Consider the following 17,706-nt stretch of genomic DNA (forward strand, 5'->3'; position numbering starts at 1 on the left):
CAGTTTTAGAGGTAAAGAGCATGGATGCTCTTTTCAGCTGTAAGCCTACAATAACCTTTTGTCCAGCATAAGGTTTTGTCCAGCATAGGAAGTGAGAAAAATTTGTCCACCCAGGAGGGTTTGGTTGTATTTTTGAAGACATATTGATTAAATTGGACAGTGAGGATGATCTTAAAGGGTTTCCCCATAAAGACTGGAAACAGGATGGGCTGAGTTGGTAAGAAGAGGGTGTGTTTTGTCACCAAGTCCTTGCTTCCAAAATTTATTCTGGCTCAACCAACAGACAGCTGGCAGTGGTTTCATCTAGCTGGCAGTGGTTTCATCTAGCTTCTCTTTAAACTCTCAGCTTAGGAGAAAATATGCACACCTCCCAAAGTGTTTTAATGCTGTAAGACAGGCGTATCAAAGTCAGGCCAAATTTAATCTTAAGAGGCCCAGACAGCTAAAACTATGTCTAATAACTTTACTGGGAAGAAGTTCAGCTGTACATTAAATATAATAAACCACCTATTTAAAAACTGATTGTGAACAGCATGAAGCTTCTTAAGAAAAATGTGCACAGCTTCAAAAGTGCATCACAGTTGTTCCACACGTTAAAGCTATAATGCTGCTGTAGTAAAAGTCAGTGTCACTCTTTTGGCTTAATTGTAGAAAAAGTGCAGGCAGCTCTTATCCAGACTTTGTCCTATAATTACAAAATATAAGATTTATTTTATTTTGCAAAATAACTTGTGCTGTGAATCTACAGAAAACCGTAATAAAATTCAATAGTATATAGTGAAAAAACTGGATGTTTTTTGTTATATAACAGAATAGTGTTTTTTCTTCAATAAGAACTGCAAAACTGAGGAAAATACAGCTAAAAGTCCAAAATGTATGCTCTCTCTCTTTTTTCTTTCTTTCTTTGGAAATTTTCACAAAGCTTGGGCTCTTTTTGGCTCCCAGGCTATCAGACATTATTCAGTAAAGCCCAGCAACATTTGTATTATATATAATTGATTTAATTGACATGTTTCATCTTCATGAAGATCATCGTGAGAGTATAAGACAAACTGTGCTGGAGCTGTAACCTGCAGACTTTATGCTCTTCTTCATGTGGAAGTAGATGAAAACCTGTACTCTGTCTCTCCAGTCATGCCGGTCTAAAAGCTAGAAAGCATCTGCTGACGAAGCTTTCGGCACCCATGAGGAGGAGCAGCACACACAGGAGACTAAAACCCACGAAAACCTTCTAAACTGTCGACTCAATGAAATCCTCTTGGGAACTTTGAGCATAATACAACACAAACTCTCGTAGAGGATACAAAGGCAGAGCGATACATGTTTTGAAATGACAAGTAGCGGGCGCATCTAGTACACGCAGAGCCTCCACAAAAAAATACATACAAGCAAAGCACAGCGGCCAGTGCCACGCTAATTTTGGCGCAGTGCATGCGTGTCCGATGTGAAAGGGCCTTTACTCTGTAAAGAGTAAAGGTCTTAATGATGATGTAATAACATAAGAGTAGACCCCACATACCAACACAAATCCCTAATGAGGACACACATCTCTAAGATCTTTCTCTTAGTAGAAGAGAAAAGATCTGCGAACAGGAATCAGCTGATCATGGCAAGAGTGCAAGAACCAATATGTGGGAACGATAGAAAGGCAGACTTGGACTACTGGGAACCAGTTTTCTACAAGAACCGGTTCTCAATTCCAGTCCCTAATGATTCAGCAAGGCAGAGGAAGGAAACACTTCTTAAAGCGGTTGTGAGATGAAACATTTCAAAAACAGGAGGACATCAGGGAGAGAGCGCTCAGGCGTTTTTTATTATTCCTGTAAGGACTTTTCTGAAGATCGATCTTTTCCGTCTGGCGACAGCTTTTCACTCACTTCAATGAGGAATAATGCAGTGTGTATAGCTGTGGAAATGGGTTATTATAATTAGAATAGTTTCTCATAAACTCTCAAAACATGTACATCACTTTTCAAAGCTTTCAGAGGAGTGTTTTGCTTTGACTCGAAATTATTACTCTAATAGGACAACTCAGTGTAAAATCCCCCTTAACGATACATTCATGTAAAAATAAAATGACAGACACAAAACTCTTTGGAAACACTTAAAAAGAAGGCATACAATGTGAGAAAATGAAGACATATACTTATCCTCACTGGCCGACAGAGGACTGTAATGCTCATTCATTTAAAAAACAAAAGAAAAAGAATAATCAGTGCTGTGATCATAGCAGGAATGTATATCTGGTTAACAGACAACCAGAGTAAAACATTTAATCAAACCATAAGTTTCCTACATCTACAGCAGCATCCTAGTTACACAGAAGAGACAGAGAGGGGAAAAAAATGGAAATTTTTCAAAATGATATATAGATATCTACATGTACACCAAACAATCCAGGTTCTTTAGATGAGTATTTTAAGGTACATTTAATTGCTAAGAACCCTATAACCGTCAATATGTTCCTTCTCCGTGTTTAAAATGGCTTTAATTACACTCATATACACTCACCAGCCACTTTATTGGGTACACCTTCCTAGTTTTAATTCTTCGTGGCATAGATTCAACAAGGTGCTGGAAACAGTACTCAGAGATTTTGGTTCATATTAACATGACAGCATCACACAGTTGCTGCAGATTTGTCGTCTGCAAATCCATAATGAGAATCTCCCGTTCCACCACATCCCAAAGGAGCTCTGTTGGGCTGAAATCTGGAGACTATGGAGGCCATTTGAGTGCAGTGAACTCATTGAAATGTTCAAGAAACCAGTTTGAGATGATCTGATCTTTGTGACATGGTGTGTTATCCTGTTGGAAGCAGCCATCAGAAGATGGGACATAAAGAGATGGTCGTGGTCAGTAACAGTATTCAGGTGGGCCGTGGTGTTCCATCCCCCCTACTACTACTTCCCTCTGTTAATACTATCCATATGTATATAGCGCTGCAGAACTGTGTCGCCCCCCCCCCCCCAGCATGAGTAGGAGATGCTCTGTATCTCATTGTACAACTCTAAGAAAATATCCCCCACACCATTACACGACGACCAGTCTGAACCGTTAAAACAAGGCAGGGTGGATCCATGCTTTCCTGTCATTTATGGCAAATTGGGACCCTACCATACGGATCTCACAAAAGATATAAAGACTCATCAGACCAGGTAGCAGTTTTCGAATTTTCTATCATCTAACTTTGCCTGTGTGGATTGTAACCTTATCTTACTGTTCTTAGTCTACAAAAATGGCAGCCAGTGTGGTCTTCTGCTGCTGTACTCCACACTGATCATTTAGAGATGGTCTTCTGCATCCTTTGGTTGTACCGGGTGGTTTACTGTTGAATTCCTGTGAGCTCGAAGCAGTCTGTCCATTTTCCTCTGAGCTCTGACTTCAACAAGGCATTTTCACTCAAGCTCACTGGATATTTTCTCTTTTTCTCATTGTGGCGGTGCGTCCGCCTCCTCTGCACGGCACCGCAGGCCACGCCCCGCCACACTCATCAATCTCTATAAACTCAGTAGAGCAACAGAAATAATCAGATGGTCTACATGGCAGCAACAACTATGCCATGTTCAAAGTCAAATTAACTTTCTCTCCCATTCTCATAGTGCACACTAAAGGCAGTCTAACATGTAACTCCAACCCTATGTTGGGATCAGATATCTTTATTTTATTAACACACTCAGTTTATACTTTAGCAGGTTGTCTTGACCGTGTCTACACACCTAAAATGCATTGCATTTTTGCAACACAATTGGCTGGTTAAATATTTTCATTAACGGGTATCTGAACAAGTGTACCTAACAAAGTGACTGGTGTGGGTATGTAGGTCAGGGTAAGCAGAGTATTATATTTAGTCCAGTGCTGATTTCTGCAGAACATGTCATATAAATGGCAAAAAGGTTACCTGCTGATTTTCTCTACTCACTGTTTTGTTTGTTGTCTGGTATTTTAAAAAAAAACTAATAGTGTAAAATAATAATATTAATTTAAGAGTAAAATTACTTTAAAAGCAATCGGTTTTTTTGCAGAATATGTTCAGTCAAAGGACCGATGAGGCTAGCAGCTGTTAGCTTAGCTTAGCAGTCAAAATAGGGTGAAAGCTAGTCTCTGTGCAAAACGTTAACATCTTATTTCGCGCTTAAGTTGTACAAAAATGTGCAGAAATAAAAATTTGTTATTGTAGTTAGGTCAGTATTTCCATTCATGGCAAAGTAGCTGTACCTCTGGTCTTAATGATGATGTAATTATTTATTATTTAAGCCTTTTAAAGAAATTTACTAAAGGTATCCCTCAAAAATAAATATAACATAAAGCAGACAGCTGTGATTTAATCATTCAAGTAACCCACAAATACTGAATTTTGCATCAAGATTAAAATTATAGTAAAATTGGGCTAAATGTGGCTAAAACTTCACGTTCTTAAACCTCTAGGTCACACATAAACATATTTTAACAACATTTGAATGATTATATATCCACATTCAAATTCAGAATGTTTGAAATATAGTCATTTGAGATCTCAAATGTTCCCCTTTGTTTTAAATCTACCCTCATGGCCATCTTATAAATAGTATAACTCAAGTAATCATGGCAGTGACATCCACTTGAAGCTTTGTGTTAAATTAAAAACAAAAGTTAGATATGATACACTTACCCACACACATTAAAAAAATTGTATACTACTTGCTCAGAAAAAAAAATAGTATCCCCTGTATTAGAAGCTTCAGTTCTGTCTGTCTCGTCTTGCATTGTGGGTAATGTGGTTCTTTTGTGGAGTCCATTTCCCTTCAATGCATCTCTTTCCAATGTATCTGTTTCTTTTGCCTAGGTCGCTTGTTTTCCTTCTTCAAATGCCCCAAATGGTACCACATTTAAGACGAACTTGGTTACTAAGGTGCTGTTTGGCTCCATTTCACTCCTGTTAATCCACCATTAAAAAGTGTCTCATTGAAAGGTAAACCAGCACAAAATTTTTACAAGAATCCACCTGGGTTACACAGCTGTACACGTTGACTTTTCTTGCTTGAGGAGTCCATTAGAAACTGGATGTGCAGTATGGTGTTTAGCAAAATGATAGTGGATGTAACCATGTAGTCAATGTCACTGAGCTTACAGGAGGCCTAAACTGCTTCAAAGTCAAATAAAATAGCAACAAAATCACGTTTTATATATTTAGGACCTCCAGGACGTCTCCATTGAGCTTTGATGGTTGAAAGTGGAGATAGAGTAATGTGCAGAAATCTTGAGTAGCCTCTCATTTCTCTATGTTTTGCTTTCATGGAGCCAGATTTTCTTGTCATTTTTTTATGTGGTCTCGAGCAATAGTTGTCCAGCCTTTCTGAAGGTCTTTCAGGGGTGGGGGGGTTGTTGTTAAGCCACTGAACTATTGACCATTGAATCCAAATTTCACATTTTTGGTTCAAATTCTCACATGTGCAAAGGACATCAGTAGAGAAGTACAACAGTGAGTGCCAAGAGCCATCAGTAAAACATGATGGAGGCTCTGCCATGGTTTGGGGCTGCAGTTCAGCCAGTGGTGTTGGAGATTTTTTCAAAATAAATGCTATGATCCACCACTCAATATCATCTGGAAAGCATCTGCATTTTCAGCATGACAATGATCCCAAAAGCACTTCCTATGCAGTACAAATATACCCGGATAGAAAAGTACACAGTGGAGCAATATCAGTCATGGACTGGCCTCCCCAGTGCACGGATCTTAACATAACTGAAGCAGAGTGGGATAGTCTTGGGATTGTGTATTTGCACATTTTAGGACATTATTGCAACTATTTCCTATTTTCCAAACACAATATTTAAAACATTAGGCTGACTCAAGATTTTGGCACAGTACTGTAGATGCTAATCAAATAATCAATGAGGTTGAATCTAAGTACACTACACTGAAAATGCTGAAAAAGATGTTGGACACTAACGTAGGAGTGATAGCTTTCAGTGCGATCGTGTAATTGCATATTGAGAGGAGAAGGCTAGGGAGCAGAGAGGTGACCGAAGACTTAAACGGAGGAAGAAACATGAAATGGATCATCTTTCTAAGGCTTTTGCAAGGGAGGTTTATTCAGGAAAGAAGCCCAAAACAAAAGAAAAGGGAGCCCTCAAATGAGCATCTTTAATGGGCGCAACCATTTTTAGTCTTACACCCACATTCAAGGTGTTCTTCTCCATGATCTACCAGCCTTTTTGTTAAAATATGCCAAACATCCCTTTCTGTGTCTTTTCTAAGAAAGAACAACGAGGGTTACCACCAGTTTTCAGTCAGAGGGCTGACACCTCAGTCCGTCAGCTACCCCTCTCTGATCCACTTCACTCCCCTATCTTCAGTCTTCCCAGATCAACAGAGACAGCGGCGGTCACTCTTGGTCACTTCCTCGGATGAGTGAACCACATTGGGCACAAACCCACTCTTCACACCCTCCCAGCCCTCCTGGATGGTGATGTCACCAGACCGAACCAGGGCGAAGATGTCTCTGGTCAGCTCAGTGAAGGCGTGTTCCACATTGATGGCGTCACGGGCTGACGTCTCAACATAGCGCATCCCATACGCCCCAGCCAGTTTCTCTGCTTCTTGGCGGGTCACCTACAAGATCAAATGAGCTAAGTGAGTTAATGACGCTATCTCCTGTAGTGGCTGTAAAACACATTTGAGTGCCACGACAGCAATTCAACAACAAATGGTCTTATCAGGAAGTGCAAGGACTAAGAAGACAAGCTGTAGGTTTTTATTGGATTGGACTGCCATTCGCACACAAAGTCAAATTTGAGTGACTACTTCAGCTGCATATTTCCACATCAAGACATTATTATGCATCATATTGTGACATGCCCTAAGCTAACCCAGCACAACTAAAAATCCCAAACCAATAAGAGGCTAAAACACTCCTTGAACTTGAGCGCACTGATATTGCATATTGCACAGAACAGTTTAAATTTTTAATTTTACATGTATCATCTATTTCATTCCAAAGGTCACAGAGTCTCCAGTTACTCTGAAGTGTGTTATTCTGCTGATAGGCCTGATTCCACACTCACAGATAATGACTGTTCAGTCCTGTTACAAAATAAAGCTGAAGCATTATTGACCAATTTATGATGGCAACTGAAAAACTGGTAAACGAGCCCTCTAACACAAAGTTATGAAAGTGGGCAGATCAAGATAGGGGTAAGTGGCTAATATGGGAAATGTTGCATAATTTCCTCGTTCATTTCATTTTATTCCTGCTCTCACGATGGTGGGATATTAATGTAGATGTGGTGTTATGCTGTCTAATTTTCAGAGGGGATATATTTTTATTTCTGTCTGCCTACTGACCCAAGACAATAAACTGTGCCTCTGAACAAAATAAGTGCAAACAAAAACAAATAAATAAATGTGAACAAAAAAGTTATTTTCAAAACTGTGACTTTGTTGTATTGCATAGTGCGTAACCTTTCACAACAGGGGAAAGTGCTTGTTTTGATCCAGTTTTAATCTACTTTACAGTGTACACACCTGCCGCTGTGCCTCCAGATCACACTTGTGGCCCACCAATAGAAATACGATGCTATGTGGCTGGACATGACTACGAGCCTCCTCCAGCCAGTCATGGACATTCTGGAAAGATCGGCGATTGGTGATGTCAAAGAGGAGAAGCCCACCCACAGAGTTACGGTAGTAAGCCCTGGTAATAGACCTGGAAAGGACATAAAATAGAGGGAAGCATTTAACATAATCCTACATGCAGTTATTTCACCAACTATAATAAACGCACAAGAATTTGATTATATGAAGTTAAACAGATAAAGCAGTGGCCAGTGGATATACTTTCTGTTTGCAAAGAACATGTATGAAGTTCACAAAGAAAATAAATCGAGTTCTGTTGGTCAAGCAAAGCAAGTTCTGCTTGTCCAGCAAAATTTACAAATAAATAAAAATGTAAAAATCTATTTTCATCTCTGTGTTTTCTCATAAGTCTTGTATTCAACTGTATCCAATCCTAAAATCACTGCGATCTTGTGGTCGAAGCTGGTAATCATCTCTGGAAGCAGGATTAACTCTGCTTGCAGTCAAGCTATTGTAGTCAGTAGCAGCTTACAGTTGCATATTGTGGATAAACCTCTGGTCTTCGACAGGAAAGTGACAGGAGTTCTTAGAGCAGTTACAATCTGCTTTGCATGGAAACAGAGCTAGCATTAGCATGCAAACAAGCCATTTATAATCACTTTAACAGATAAGTTTTCTCTTGCTAACCATTTTGATCACATGTGTGATGCAGATGAGTTAAGAGTAAAATGAGAAATAGTCTTAATAACTACATTTATTACATTCACAAAGCCTTGATGATGGAGAGGAGACATCAAATCTGGTTTCAACAGCATTTAACTTTCTTAGTGCAAAAAATATATGTAATTTTTTAATAGACTGTGAGTCAGGATCATTGTTGTGTACAGAAATCACTTCAACACCAGTTGTGACCGAGGGTGTAACATCACTGTTTCAGCAAATTGTTTTAAACACTGATTGTAATTTTAATAAATGAGGCTAAATTTAGAAACTGTAGCAAGTTAGTTATTTAAGCACCTTTTAGCTCCGTGGATTTATTTAACACTAAATTACATTTTAATGTTTTCAGCAGATTTATTTTAAAACAGCTTTGTAGGTACAGAAGACTGCTGTATCCTGGCTCGCCTGTTAGCTAACATGGTTGCCTGTAGTTTTGCTCAAAGGTACCAATTTGTTTGCAGACGCTCGTCATTTACTCCCCAAGCTGTAGTGAAACTTAGAAATTCATCATTCAAATAAAAGTTTTTCCTTCAAATTTACTGCAGCACACTTTTCACAGTTTCCCCTGCATGGTGAGTAGAGTCTTCCATGCAAACTACAGGCAACCACAGCAATCAGGTGGTGACCAAAGCAGCTGCAAGGAGGATTTCGGTGCAGCACTACATACCAATTTTGCACTACTGTACCTGCAAAACAACCTCCAACAACTACTCACAGCCGGTCGGGGAATCTCTGGGTCTGTGTAAGCAACTATTAATATATTCTTAAACTATTTTTATTAAAAAGTTTCAACAGAAAAAAACTAAGAACAGACAGGACATATTGGATAACTCATCTTGGGTAACACTGTCCTTAGTTTGGATTGTATAAACATTTGTAGTGAACTGCTAAAAATCCAGAACTACTGTGTGAAATACATTAATTACAAATTATTCCTGCAGCGATTTTTCGTCTACCTCAAAAAACATTAAAAGTCTTTGATGCAGCAGTTAAGCTGGTTAGCCAGACACGCAGCTTGTAGATCACAAACACCCTGCACTTTATACATTTTTCTCTTGATTTTAAAAATAAACATACCCATTATATGTTCAGGATGAATAGAAAAATAAGCCATATTAGTAATAAAACAGATAAACCTAACGAAAGGAGGTGTGAACGCAGAGGAAGATGGAGGTGTCATTAGGGTATCATTTTAATACCAAGTGGAAACTGGATTTGTGGTTTATATAACTGTAACTCCTCTACGCAATCTGACAGGGAGGAAAAGTGCTGCTAGATTTTGACGAGATGCGACAACCTGCATGCACGCAGGGACACATCGACTGCCTCATGACGTCTCTCTCTCTTCCTCACAGACTGCATGCGAATATAAATATAACTGGAAGGACAATTAGAGGCTTAAGCTGGAGACGGAAAGAGAGACGTGTTTTGAAAGAGGAAGAAGGGAGGAGTTGCTGACAGAGAGGAGACAGTAAGAGAGGAGGAGTGGATAGCAGAAAAACCTGAGCCGGAGAGTGATTCATTTGATCGGACACACACATAGTTTATATGTATTTTTAGAAGCAAGAACCACGCAGATGAAACAACAATGACTAAGAGATCTGCATCGCTGGTGGAGAAGAAGTGAACAGAGGACTGTGTGGTGGATTAAAACAAGCAAGGACTGCTGCGTCACAAGTTCCCAAAATAGTGGCTTTTAAATATTTTCCTAAAACAGCTACTTTAGTCAACCATAGTGTAATAACTGAAGGATTATCTGGGTGCAGTCTGTGCCACTGATAACCAGACAAACAAGTGACAAATGAATAAATTTATGATTAAATTCTTGTTTGCTGCATGTAGATAAATTATTAGGCTGATAATGTCCTCTATTTCTGTTATTACCAACAATTATAGGGGAAAAACAAAGGAAACAGTTCATCTGTCCATCTCCTCTGTTCATAGTTTTCAGCCTCAAGCCTCTTTGTACCTACTGATTTTATAAATGTTGGCAGATACACAGTGCTATAAAATTAATATTACCAGCTGATTAATACACCTTTAGTAAGTACAGTATGCATGTGGGCTCATGTGGGTGACTTGTTCCAATGTAATGACATTTTCCATACTTAAAGAGAGAGATAAAGAGTGAGTGATAAGGTGGGGCTGAAGATCAGTGAATCTTATGTAAACACCTGATTGGTTGACTAGTTATTATAGAGAGAAGTGGAGTGAGTGGGCACTTGACAAAGAATAAACTGGGATGCCAGGAGGCGTTCTGGGTCCGTCTCTGGCGCCCTGCGAGATGAGCAGTTCCAGAAGTTCACCGTTGGAAATTCCAGCAGAAGCGCTATGGTGGACTGGACTTACAGATCGGACTTGGATTTGGCTTTATTTCTGCTCATCATCATCTTTGCCATGTTGGATTATAATTCTGTGAAGGATTTGGACTTTAATCATTTTCCAAGTGGATTGCAGATTCTCAAGACTTTCAAGGTTTCCTCTGTGAAGATGTGGGACTTATCAAGGAATCCTGCATTCCTGATTATTACCATTAACAGAGCACTAAGCACATCTTCAGTGCTGGAAGTGTCCATCTCACCACCAACCTCTGTTCCAAAGATAGGAACAACATGAACATTAGCTTAGAGTGAGTTACTTCAATAAGTAGAATTCATGTAATCTGATTATTCTCTTTTTTGTGTGCTTATCCTTTGCCAAGACTCAAAGGAAATTCCTGATAAATTTGACCTGCAAGGCTACTTGAGTTTTTTCATACCAGGACAAGCAGGGAAGACACCTGCTTGTTCAAGGCAGTCAGGCTGGACGAGTCCCTTCATCCACATCAGCTGAAGAACCCTGCATTATCTACTGGGAAAGACTCACAGGATCCGGGATCAAGACTTTTCTTTATCAGAGCGCCGAAATCAACTTCCTGTATAGGGGTTTTGTGGGTCTACCAATTGACAGGCTTCAACAAGTGCATTAAAGTCAGGTTCAATATCTGAGTTGGATCCTTGTGGGAAAACATCACTGAGAGAGGATCTATATCTCGATTTATAAAACTTCTTCAAGGAGAACATGAAGCATCTTCACTGTTGGCATGTGAATAAAAATGCTGTTCTCCAACTAGCTTTGAAGAAGCTACAACCTCGTCATGAGCATTTCAAATGCAAATATGGTTTTTAGGTCTTTAGTCTTTCCATTCTGCATTTGAGCTCTAGGATGTCTTTGACTTTCTTCTTCTCAACAAACTCTTGAAATTCTGCTCTCAGTTTCCACACTCTTTGCTCAGGCTGAGCCACCTGACAGCTGTGTGGCAGCCTATGTCACCATGTTCAGTCTCCTCCCCCATCAAAAGTGTAACAAACTATCTTTTATTCAGTGCCGTATTCAGTTGTTAGTCACTTTATCTTGCACGCAACTCAAATTGTCGGACATTTTTCCCAGATTTATAGACATATTGATCATAACACCTGCCAGTTATCCTATTGCGGCCCAAGCCTATCTAAGCCTGGACTTAGCCCCATTAACAAATCACTTCCTGTTGTTGTCTCTTTCACTGAGTGCACTGCTGCCAGCTCCTCCACGACTTTAAAGTTTTTCAATATCCTAAGTTGAAAGATAATCAACTAGGTTGTGTCACGGACATCACAGCTCTCATCCAAAAACCAATAACACAAAGTCAAAATTGTCCATATTCTCAAATGCTGTTCTTTTTTCTCACCAAACACACTTTCATAAACCTGTCAGAGAATGGCTTACTGTTTTTTATTATATTATATTATATTATATTATATTATATTATATTATATTATATTATATTATATTATATTATATTATATTATATTAGAGAAAATCTGATTGCTAGCATACGAAACTAAAAACTGATTTCATGATACATAAATTCAAAGGAAATCATCTGAGAAGTGAAGTGCTACTTATCTGTGTGAAGTGCTTCTAAGAAAAGTCACTGTATCACAGATTTATTTCTAGGAAAAGGCCTCGTGGTGTTCGGGCTGAAAAAGGTCTGAGACATCCTTCGTTCTCGGAGGGACTTGCTGCGGTTGCTATAGAGATTTTCATCATGGTGACAGGTGAGACCGGTCCTCTTCTGTTAGGATGATGAGCTGTGCTGTGTGTGTGCGTGCATGTGTGAAAGTGCTTTCCCGCTATGAGGCATACATTATTATAGCTATGCGTTACCCTTTTTTACCCTTCATGTACTCTAGGTTCTGTTCTGATGGAGAAACATCTTTAATCTAACATATTAAATCAACATTTTGATCAATTAGCTTGGCACACAGACATTTGAAAGATGATGTGACAGTTCAAATGAACACTAGAAAACTTCAGAGTGTGCATGAGAAATAAAAACACTTAAAAATATAAAGATTTTAATAAAATGAGTAAATTGAAATGATTGAAATAAAAATTTAAATTGGTCATCGCATTTCAGCTACAACAGACTTGCTGATCGCTTGATTCCTTAAATAAAATAAATAAGTGCATACTTGTTTACAAATTGACTTAATAACCCAAAGCTCCCTGGTTCACTTTGGGCTTGTGTCAGGACATTCAGCATGAAAATCTCAGCTTTAATCGCAGGATGCATATTAAACGCTGGCTTCCTAGTCAGTTACATATTTTTACATGTACATTTTACATGACATACTTGGCATTTCAAAGACTCCCATTTAATAAAATGTGTGTTTAACTCTTTCATTAGTTAAAAATAATTTCCCTATCTCAATCAGTCTGAGAGAGGTTTAATACTTTGGTGTTAAATCCAGGTCATAACTGCAAACCCCTACACTGGCATGCTCTCTGAAAATACGCAGCAAAGTACAGTTATGCAGTCTGCAACTACTGTGATTGACCTGTTCAGTCCTGTTGATTCCTCCTGTGCATTTCTGGGTATTTTCTCATCACAGTTTTTGAACTTATCAGTGAAAGAATAACAACAGCAGCCTCGCTGTTGTCAGCAATTTCCTGGAAGGGGATTGTCGAAACTATTGGACGTGCGGGAATGTAAAAAAGAAATCGACAAATGTGTTTTTCTGGAAAAAAATGACCACAACAGGGATTGGGAACTAAGGAGGGGATACTGGGACACGACAACAACAGCCACTATTTGCATTTCTGTATGTGATTGCACCTCTGGAAGTAGTTTGCAGCACTGTGGGACCTGTGTTAACTACTAAACTACTCTTTGTTCTTTCTCCTTTATTACACCTTTATTACACCATATTACACACCATAGGTTTGTGTAATCTGACTATGACCATGTAAACACACCATCTGAAAAAAAACTGAGAGCTTTTTTTCTCTGTAAAGGCAGTTCACTTCACTTCAGAGTCGCCTGGAGCACCAAAATGACGACTATCAGGTTTTAGCAACACCTGCAACTGTTTTCTTTTTAGAAACAAACGCTCTGGTTGTTTTCTCTGAGCACATGACCCTGGAGCTCATTTGAATGCCAGCTTTCCCTGTGCAAATTATTGCTGGTTCACGTTCTGAGACATCCAGGCTGTGTTTGTCTAGTTCTGAGCGCTTACATGGTTCTTAATTACCCAAAACGACACAAACCACAACACTGATAGCTCCTGACACACCCTGCACACATGTCACTATTTCTGCTGCATATAAACGCATCCTCTCCTGCTAAACAAATATTCTTAAATTACCATGCGTCACCTCCAGTAAATTTAAATAATATTTCCATAAAGATGTAAAGGAAATAACACCACATTAAACGCAGACTCGTTGTAAAGCTCCAGACACACACTTACCTGAAGCGCTCCTGACCAGCGGTGTCCCAGATCTGCAGCTTGATCCTCTTGCCCGGCTCGATCTCCACCAGGCGGGAGAAGAAGTCCACCCCGACGGTCGGGTCGGACACTTGGGCGAAGCGACCCTCCGTGAACCGCCGGATCAGACATGACTTTCCCACCGTGGAGTCCCCGATGACGATCAGCCGGAACTGATAGAGCCATATTGCCTCCATGACTTAGCTTGGTCTGCAGCTCTCCCCGGTGCGCTTGTAAGTGTTGGTCTACTTGCTGTGGTACGAGCTGTTGGTGCACAAACATGAGAGAGAGACAGAGGGAGGGAGAGAGAGAGGGAGGGAGGGAGGAGGCGAGGGAAGAGAGGAATCAACAAACAACATTAGATTGTTTGTTTAAGTGCACATCTTACTGTTCTTCTTGGTTTAAGCGTGGTTGTTTCTTTGCAAACCAAATGCTACCATCTGACCCTTCACTTCCTGTTCTTTGAGCTGCAATGTCCAAGCTCCCACAGGGTGACAAAATAATGAGTTTTGGAGGGTTTTTGCAGACCAGCCTGGATACTTAGAAATACCCGGGCTCCCTTGATGAAAAGTCGATGGGATTTTTGGGGATAATCACAAGAAATAATCACTAAAATTAATAAAAGGTTGCGATATTTACAAGTCTCATTCTGCAGGATTATCTTCACAAACTCACACAGCTATAATTTTTGAAGCCTTAATCCAAGCGCAGGAAGTAAGATGACTTTTACTTTTACTTCTGTGGCCACATATGATGTAAATGGACGTCCAGTGGTGTTTTTTTTAATTGTTCATTTGTAGACTTTTTATATTATAACCTGGTATTTTTCACTTTCCACGGTTAATATGAACAAACTCAAGAGGATTGTAAACATCTGTTTTAAGATTGCAGGCCCAGAAACATGTTTCTGGGCTTTAGGGCTCATTTCTGCAGCACTGAGTGAGAGGCAATGAGCACATAAGATAAGATTAGATGAGAAACAGCAGAGTGGACAGAGCAGGAATAAACAAATAGAAACATAAGCTAACAATATCAATACTGTTGATATTGTTAGCTATTGTCGCTACCTTCGACTGGTAATTTGCTCACATGCCTGTGTGATATGATTAACACCACAGGGTATAAGGAGGAATCCTCTTACGCTTCTTTAGTCACTTGATGGCATCAACTGTTGATTTAATCAAAGCCTGCTTTTTTCAGAGGGGGGGGGGGGGGGGGGGATATAATTACAAATATAACCAACTGCTTTGATTGGACTGATTTTTCTTGCAGCTATAATTAAACCAGTCACAGGTAACTAACTACATTTAAGTTCTTCAGTTATAGATGGGGTTTTGAAATGTGCCCAATGTTTCCAATAGTTCGTGTGACTTTATTTTGACTCCTCTACCTTTCAAATGTAATTATCTGCTCTTTGCTCCATGCCACTTCTCATACAAAATAATTCTTCGATCCAAATTCGATTCTGATTGCTACACAATAACAAATACCACTCTAAACAGGTGGTGACATGTTAAAGCATGTCTTAAAATAATATAATAAATATATTAATGTAACAATCTGACTACTAAAGGGACCAAAGGGTGTCAAGAAAACATCCAGCACACCATTACATCACCATCATCCAAAACTGGTGATCCAAGCTGTGATGGATCCATACTTTCATGTTGTCTGCACCAAATTCTGACCTTATTATTTGAATGTCAAAGCATAAAAATGAAGACACAAAGCAGAGAACATCTTTTCAATCTTCTATTGTCCCTGTCTTCTGTTGTTTGTGTGACTGTGTGGATTTCAGCCTCAGTTTTCTGCTCTTAGCTGTAAGGAGTGACATCCAATGTGGTCTTCTGCTGCTGTAGACCATTCAGAGAAGCTTTTCTGCTCGCAACGTGTGGTTATTTGAGCATTCTGATCATTCTCCTCTGACCAACAAGGCATTTTCACGCAGACAACTGCCGCTGCTCTGTAAACCCTAAAGATGGCTGTGTGGGAAAATCCCAGCAGTTTCTGAAATACTCAAACATCAGGCACGAGCAACACCACCATGTTCAAAGTCGCTTAAATCCCCTTTCTTTCTCTTTCTGATGCTCAGTCTGACCTTCGGCCGGTTGTCTTGACCACGTCTACATGCTTGAATGCACTGAGCTGCTGCTGGTTAGATATTCTTGTTAATGTGCCAGTTGAACAGGTATATATTTACTCATGCATATTCTGCACATGGTATACGACATTAAATATATCAGATCATTAAGGGTTTGCAGAAAAATGTAAACTGAAATAGTAATTCAATCCTGAACTATGTTTATTTAGTCCATTCAGCTCTGTTTTCTCTTTTAAGAGGCAAAACGTCTCCTGAAATATGTGACTTAAGGGATTTGATAACATAAGCTATGCTGCTCTCTGTACAGCAGCCCTGTCCCCTACAGATCCTCACAATACAGCTGTTCCCGACCAGGCCATCAGGCGAGCACGCGGCCTCCCATCACCCCATGCGCGTCTCTGTGGAGTCAGGTTGCGTAGCTCGGGAGGTATGCAAACATTAGAGGCTGAATCCCTGCTGAATAGCAGCCTGATGGGCTCTCGCGCCGGGATGGGCAGCTCGTGGGTTCGACACGACACGCAGGGTTTCACATAACCGGCATTTACAGATGGCTGCGGTTCAGACTGACATGATTACATGCGTAGGGGGGTGGGGGTTGTTATTGATCCCATTGCTTCATTTATTTATTTGCGTAAATTTATCCGTGTTTGAGGTGAGTTTGTGCGCAAAATCACGACTTATCATCGATTTGATGTTGTTTATCAAACAACAGACAACGATGTTTCTTCCAAAGGCGACTTTTCTTGCTATTATGAATTTCAATCACATCCATGCAAAGCAATCTAAAGGCCTGGAAATAGTCATTTCGGTTTAATCAGCCATCGCTTTTATCGCGACACCACAAAGACACGGAGATAAAACAGTAGAGGAAAACAGCCTACTTGGAGCAGCAGTGGAGTGCTTCGGGACAGAATGGTCGCTCTTGTCACGCTGTTCAGGCTGCTGAGGGCTCCATGATACAGGCTAGTCCGGGGGATCGATGCTCAGGGAGCCGCAAAAACAACCCAAAAGCGGCGAAACCTCGATGTTTGTGTGGAAGCTGGATCACAGAGGCTGGTGAGCGGCAGGCCCCTGAGGACTCAGGGCTGACTTCCTCCTTAATGTCAGGCCCGATTGAGTGCTGAAAGGAGAAAAACGCATCCAAGTGCAGGTGCGACCAGAAAAAAGGGATCTTGCGCTTTCGCTCGGAGCCGCGAATAAACTGCGAGCAGGCCTCTGTACTCTGTTTCGAGCCTCCGAGCTGAGAGGATGTCTACGAGGCTGTGAGAGGGAAATCCCGCGGTATCGTTTCTGTGTTTGCTCGGGGTTTGGAGGCTTTCGCTGCTGATGAAATGGCAGCAGCATCATATAGCCTGACTCATCCCGCATCAGTACCACTACCGTAAAGGAGCGTGCAGAGGCGCAACACCGGGAGGCGGCACGGCTTTTAGAGGGGAGGGCACATAACAGTAAACCTCCATGTATCATAATATTAACGCCCAGAAGCTGCATTATGCCTCTGTAAGAGAGCATCCTACTTATATGTAGGGAAAACTGGA

General features: G+C 40.3%; 1 protein-coding gene across 1 annotated transcript; it reads right to left on the bottom strand.

Annotated features, from left to right (window-relative positions):
• Positions 1-1,381: 1,381 nt before the first annotated feature.
• rab39bb (RAB39B, member RAS oncogene family b) lies at positions 1,382-17,531 on the bottom strand. Its single transcript, XM_082519928.1, has 4 exons — positions 17,050-17,531; positions 14,050-14,331; positions 7,508-7,688; positions 1,382-6,595 (listed from the first exon to the last, which is right to left on the bottom strand). The coding sequence occupies exons 2-4, from the start codon at positions 14,262-14,264 to the stop codon at positions 6,350-6,352; spliced, it is 642 nt and encodes a 213-aa protein (XP_082376054.1). The 5' UTR covers positions 14,265-14,331; positions 17,050-17,531; the 3' UTR covers positions 1,382-6,349.
• Between the last annotated feature and the right edge of the window lie 175 nt (positions 17,532-17,706).

Source organism: Aulonocara stuartgranti, assembly GCF_965226115.1.
Source record: "Aulonocara stuartgranti genome assembly, chromosome: 3".
NCBI classification, from domain to species: Eukaryota; Metazoa; Chordata; class Actinopteri; order Cichliformes; family Cichlidae; genus Aulonocara; species Aulonocara stuartgranti.

Coding starts and splice junctions, on each gene's coding strand:
- rab39bb (XM_082519928.1), bottom strand. CDS start 14,264: ATGGAGGCAATATGGCTCTATCAGTTCCGGCTGATCGTCATCGGGGAC. Junction 7,689..14,049: donor GCTGGTCAGGAGCGCTTCAG/GTAAGTGTGTGT, acceptor TGTCCTTTCCAG/GTCTATTACCAGGGCTTACT. Junction 6,596..7,507: donor ATCTGGAGGCACAGCGGCAG/GTGTGTACACTG, acceptor TTGATCTTGTAG/GTGACCCGCCAAGAAGCAGA.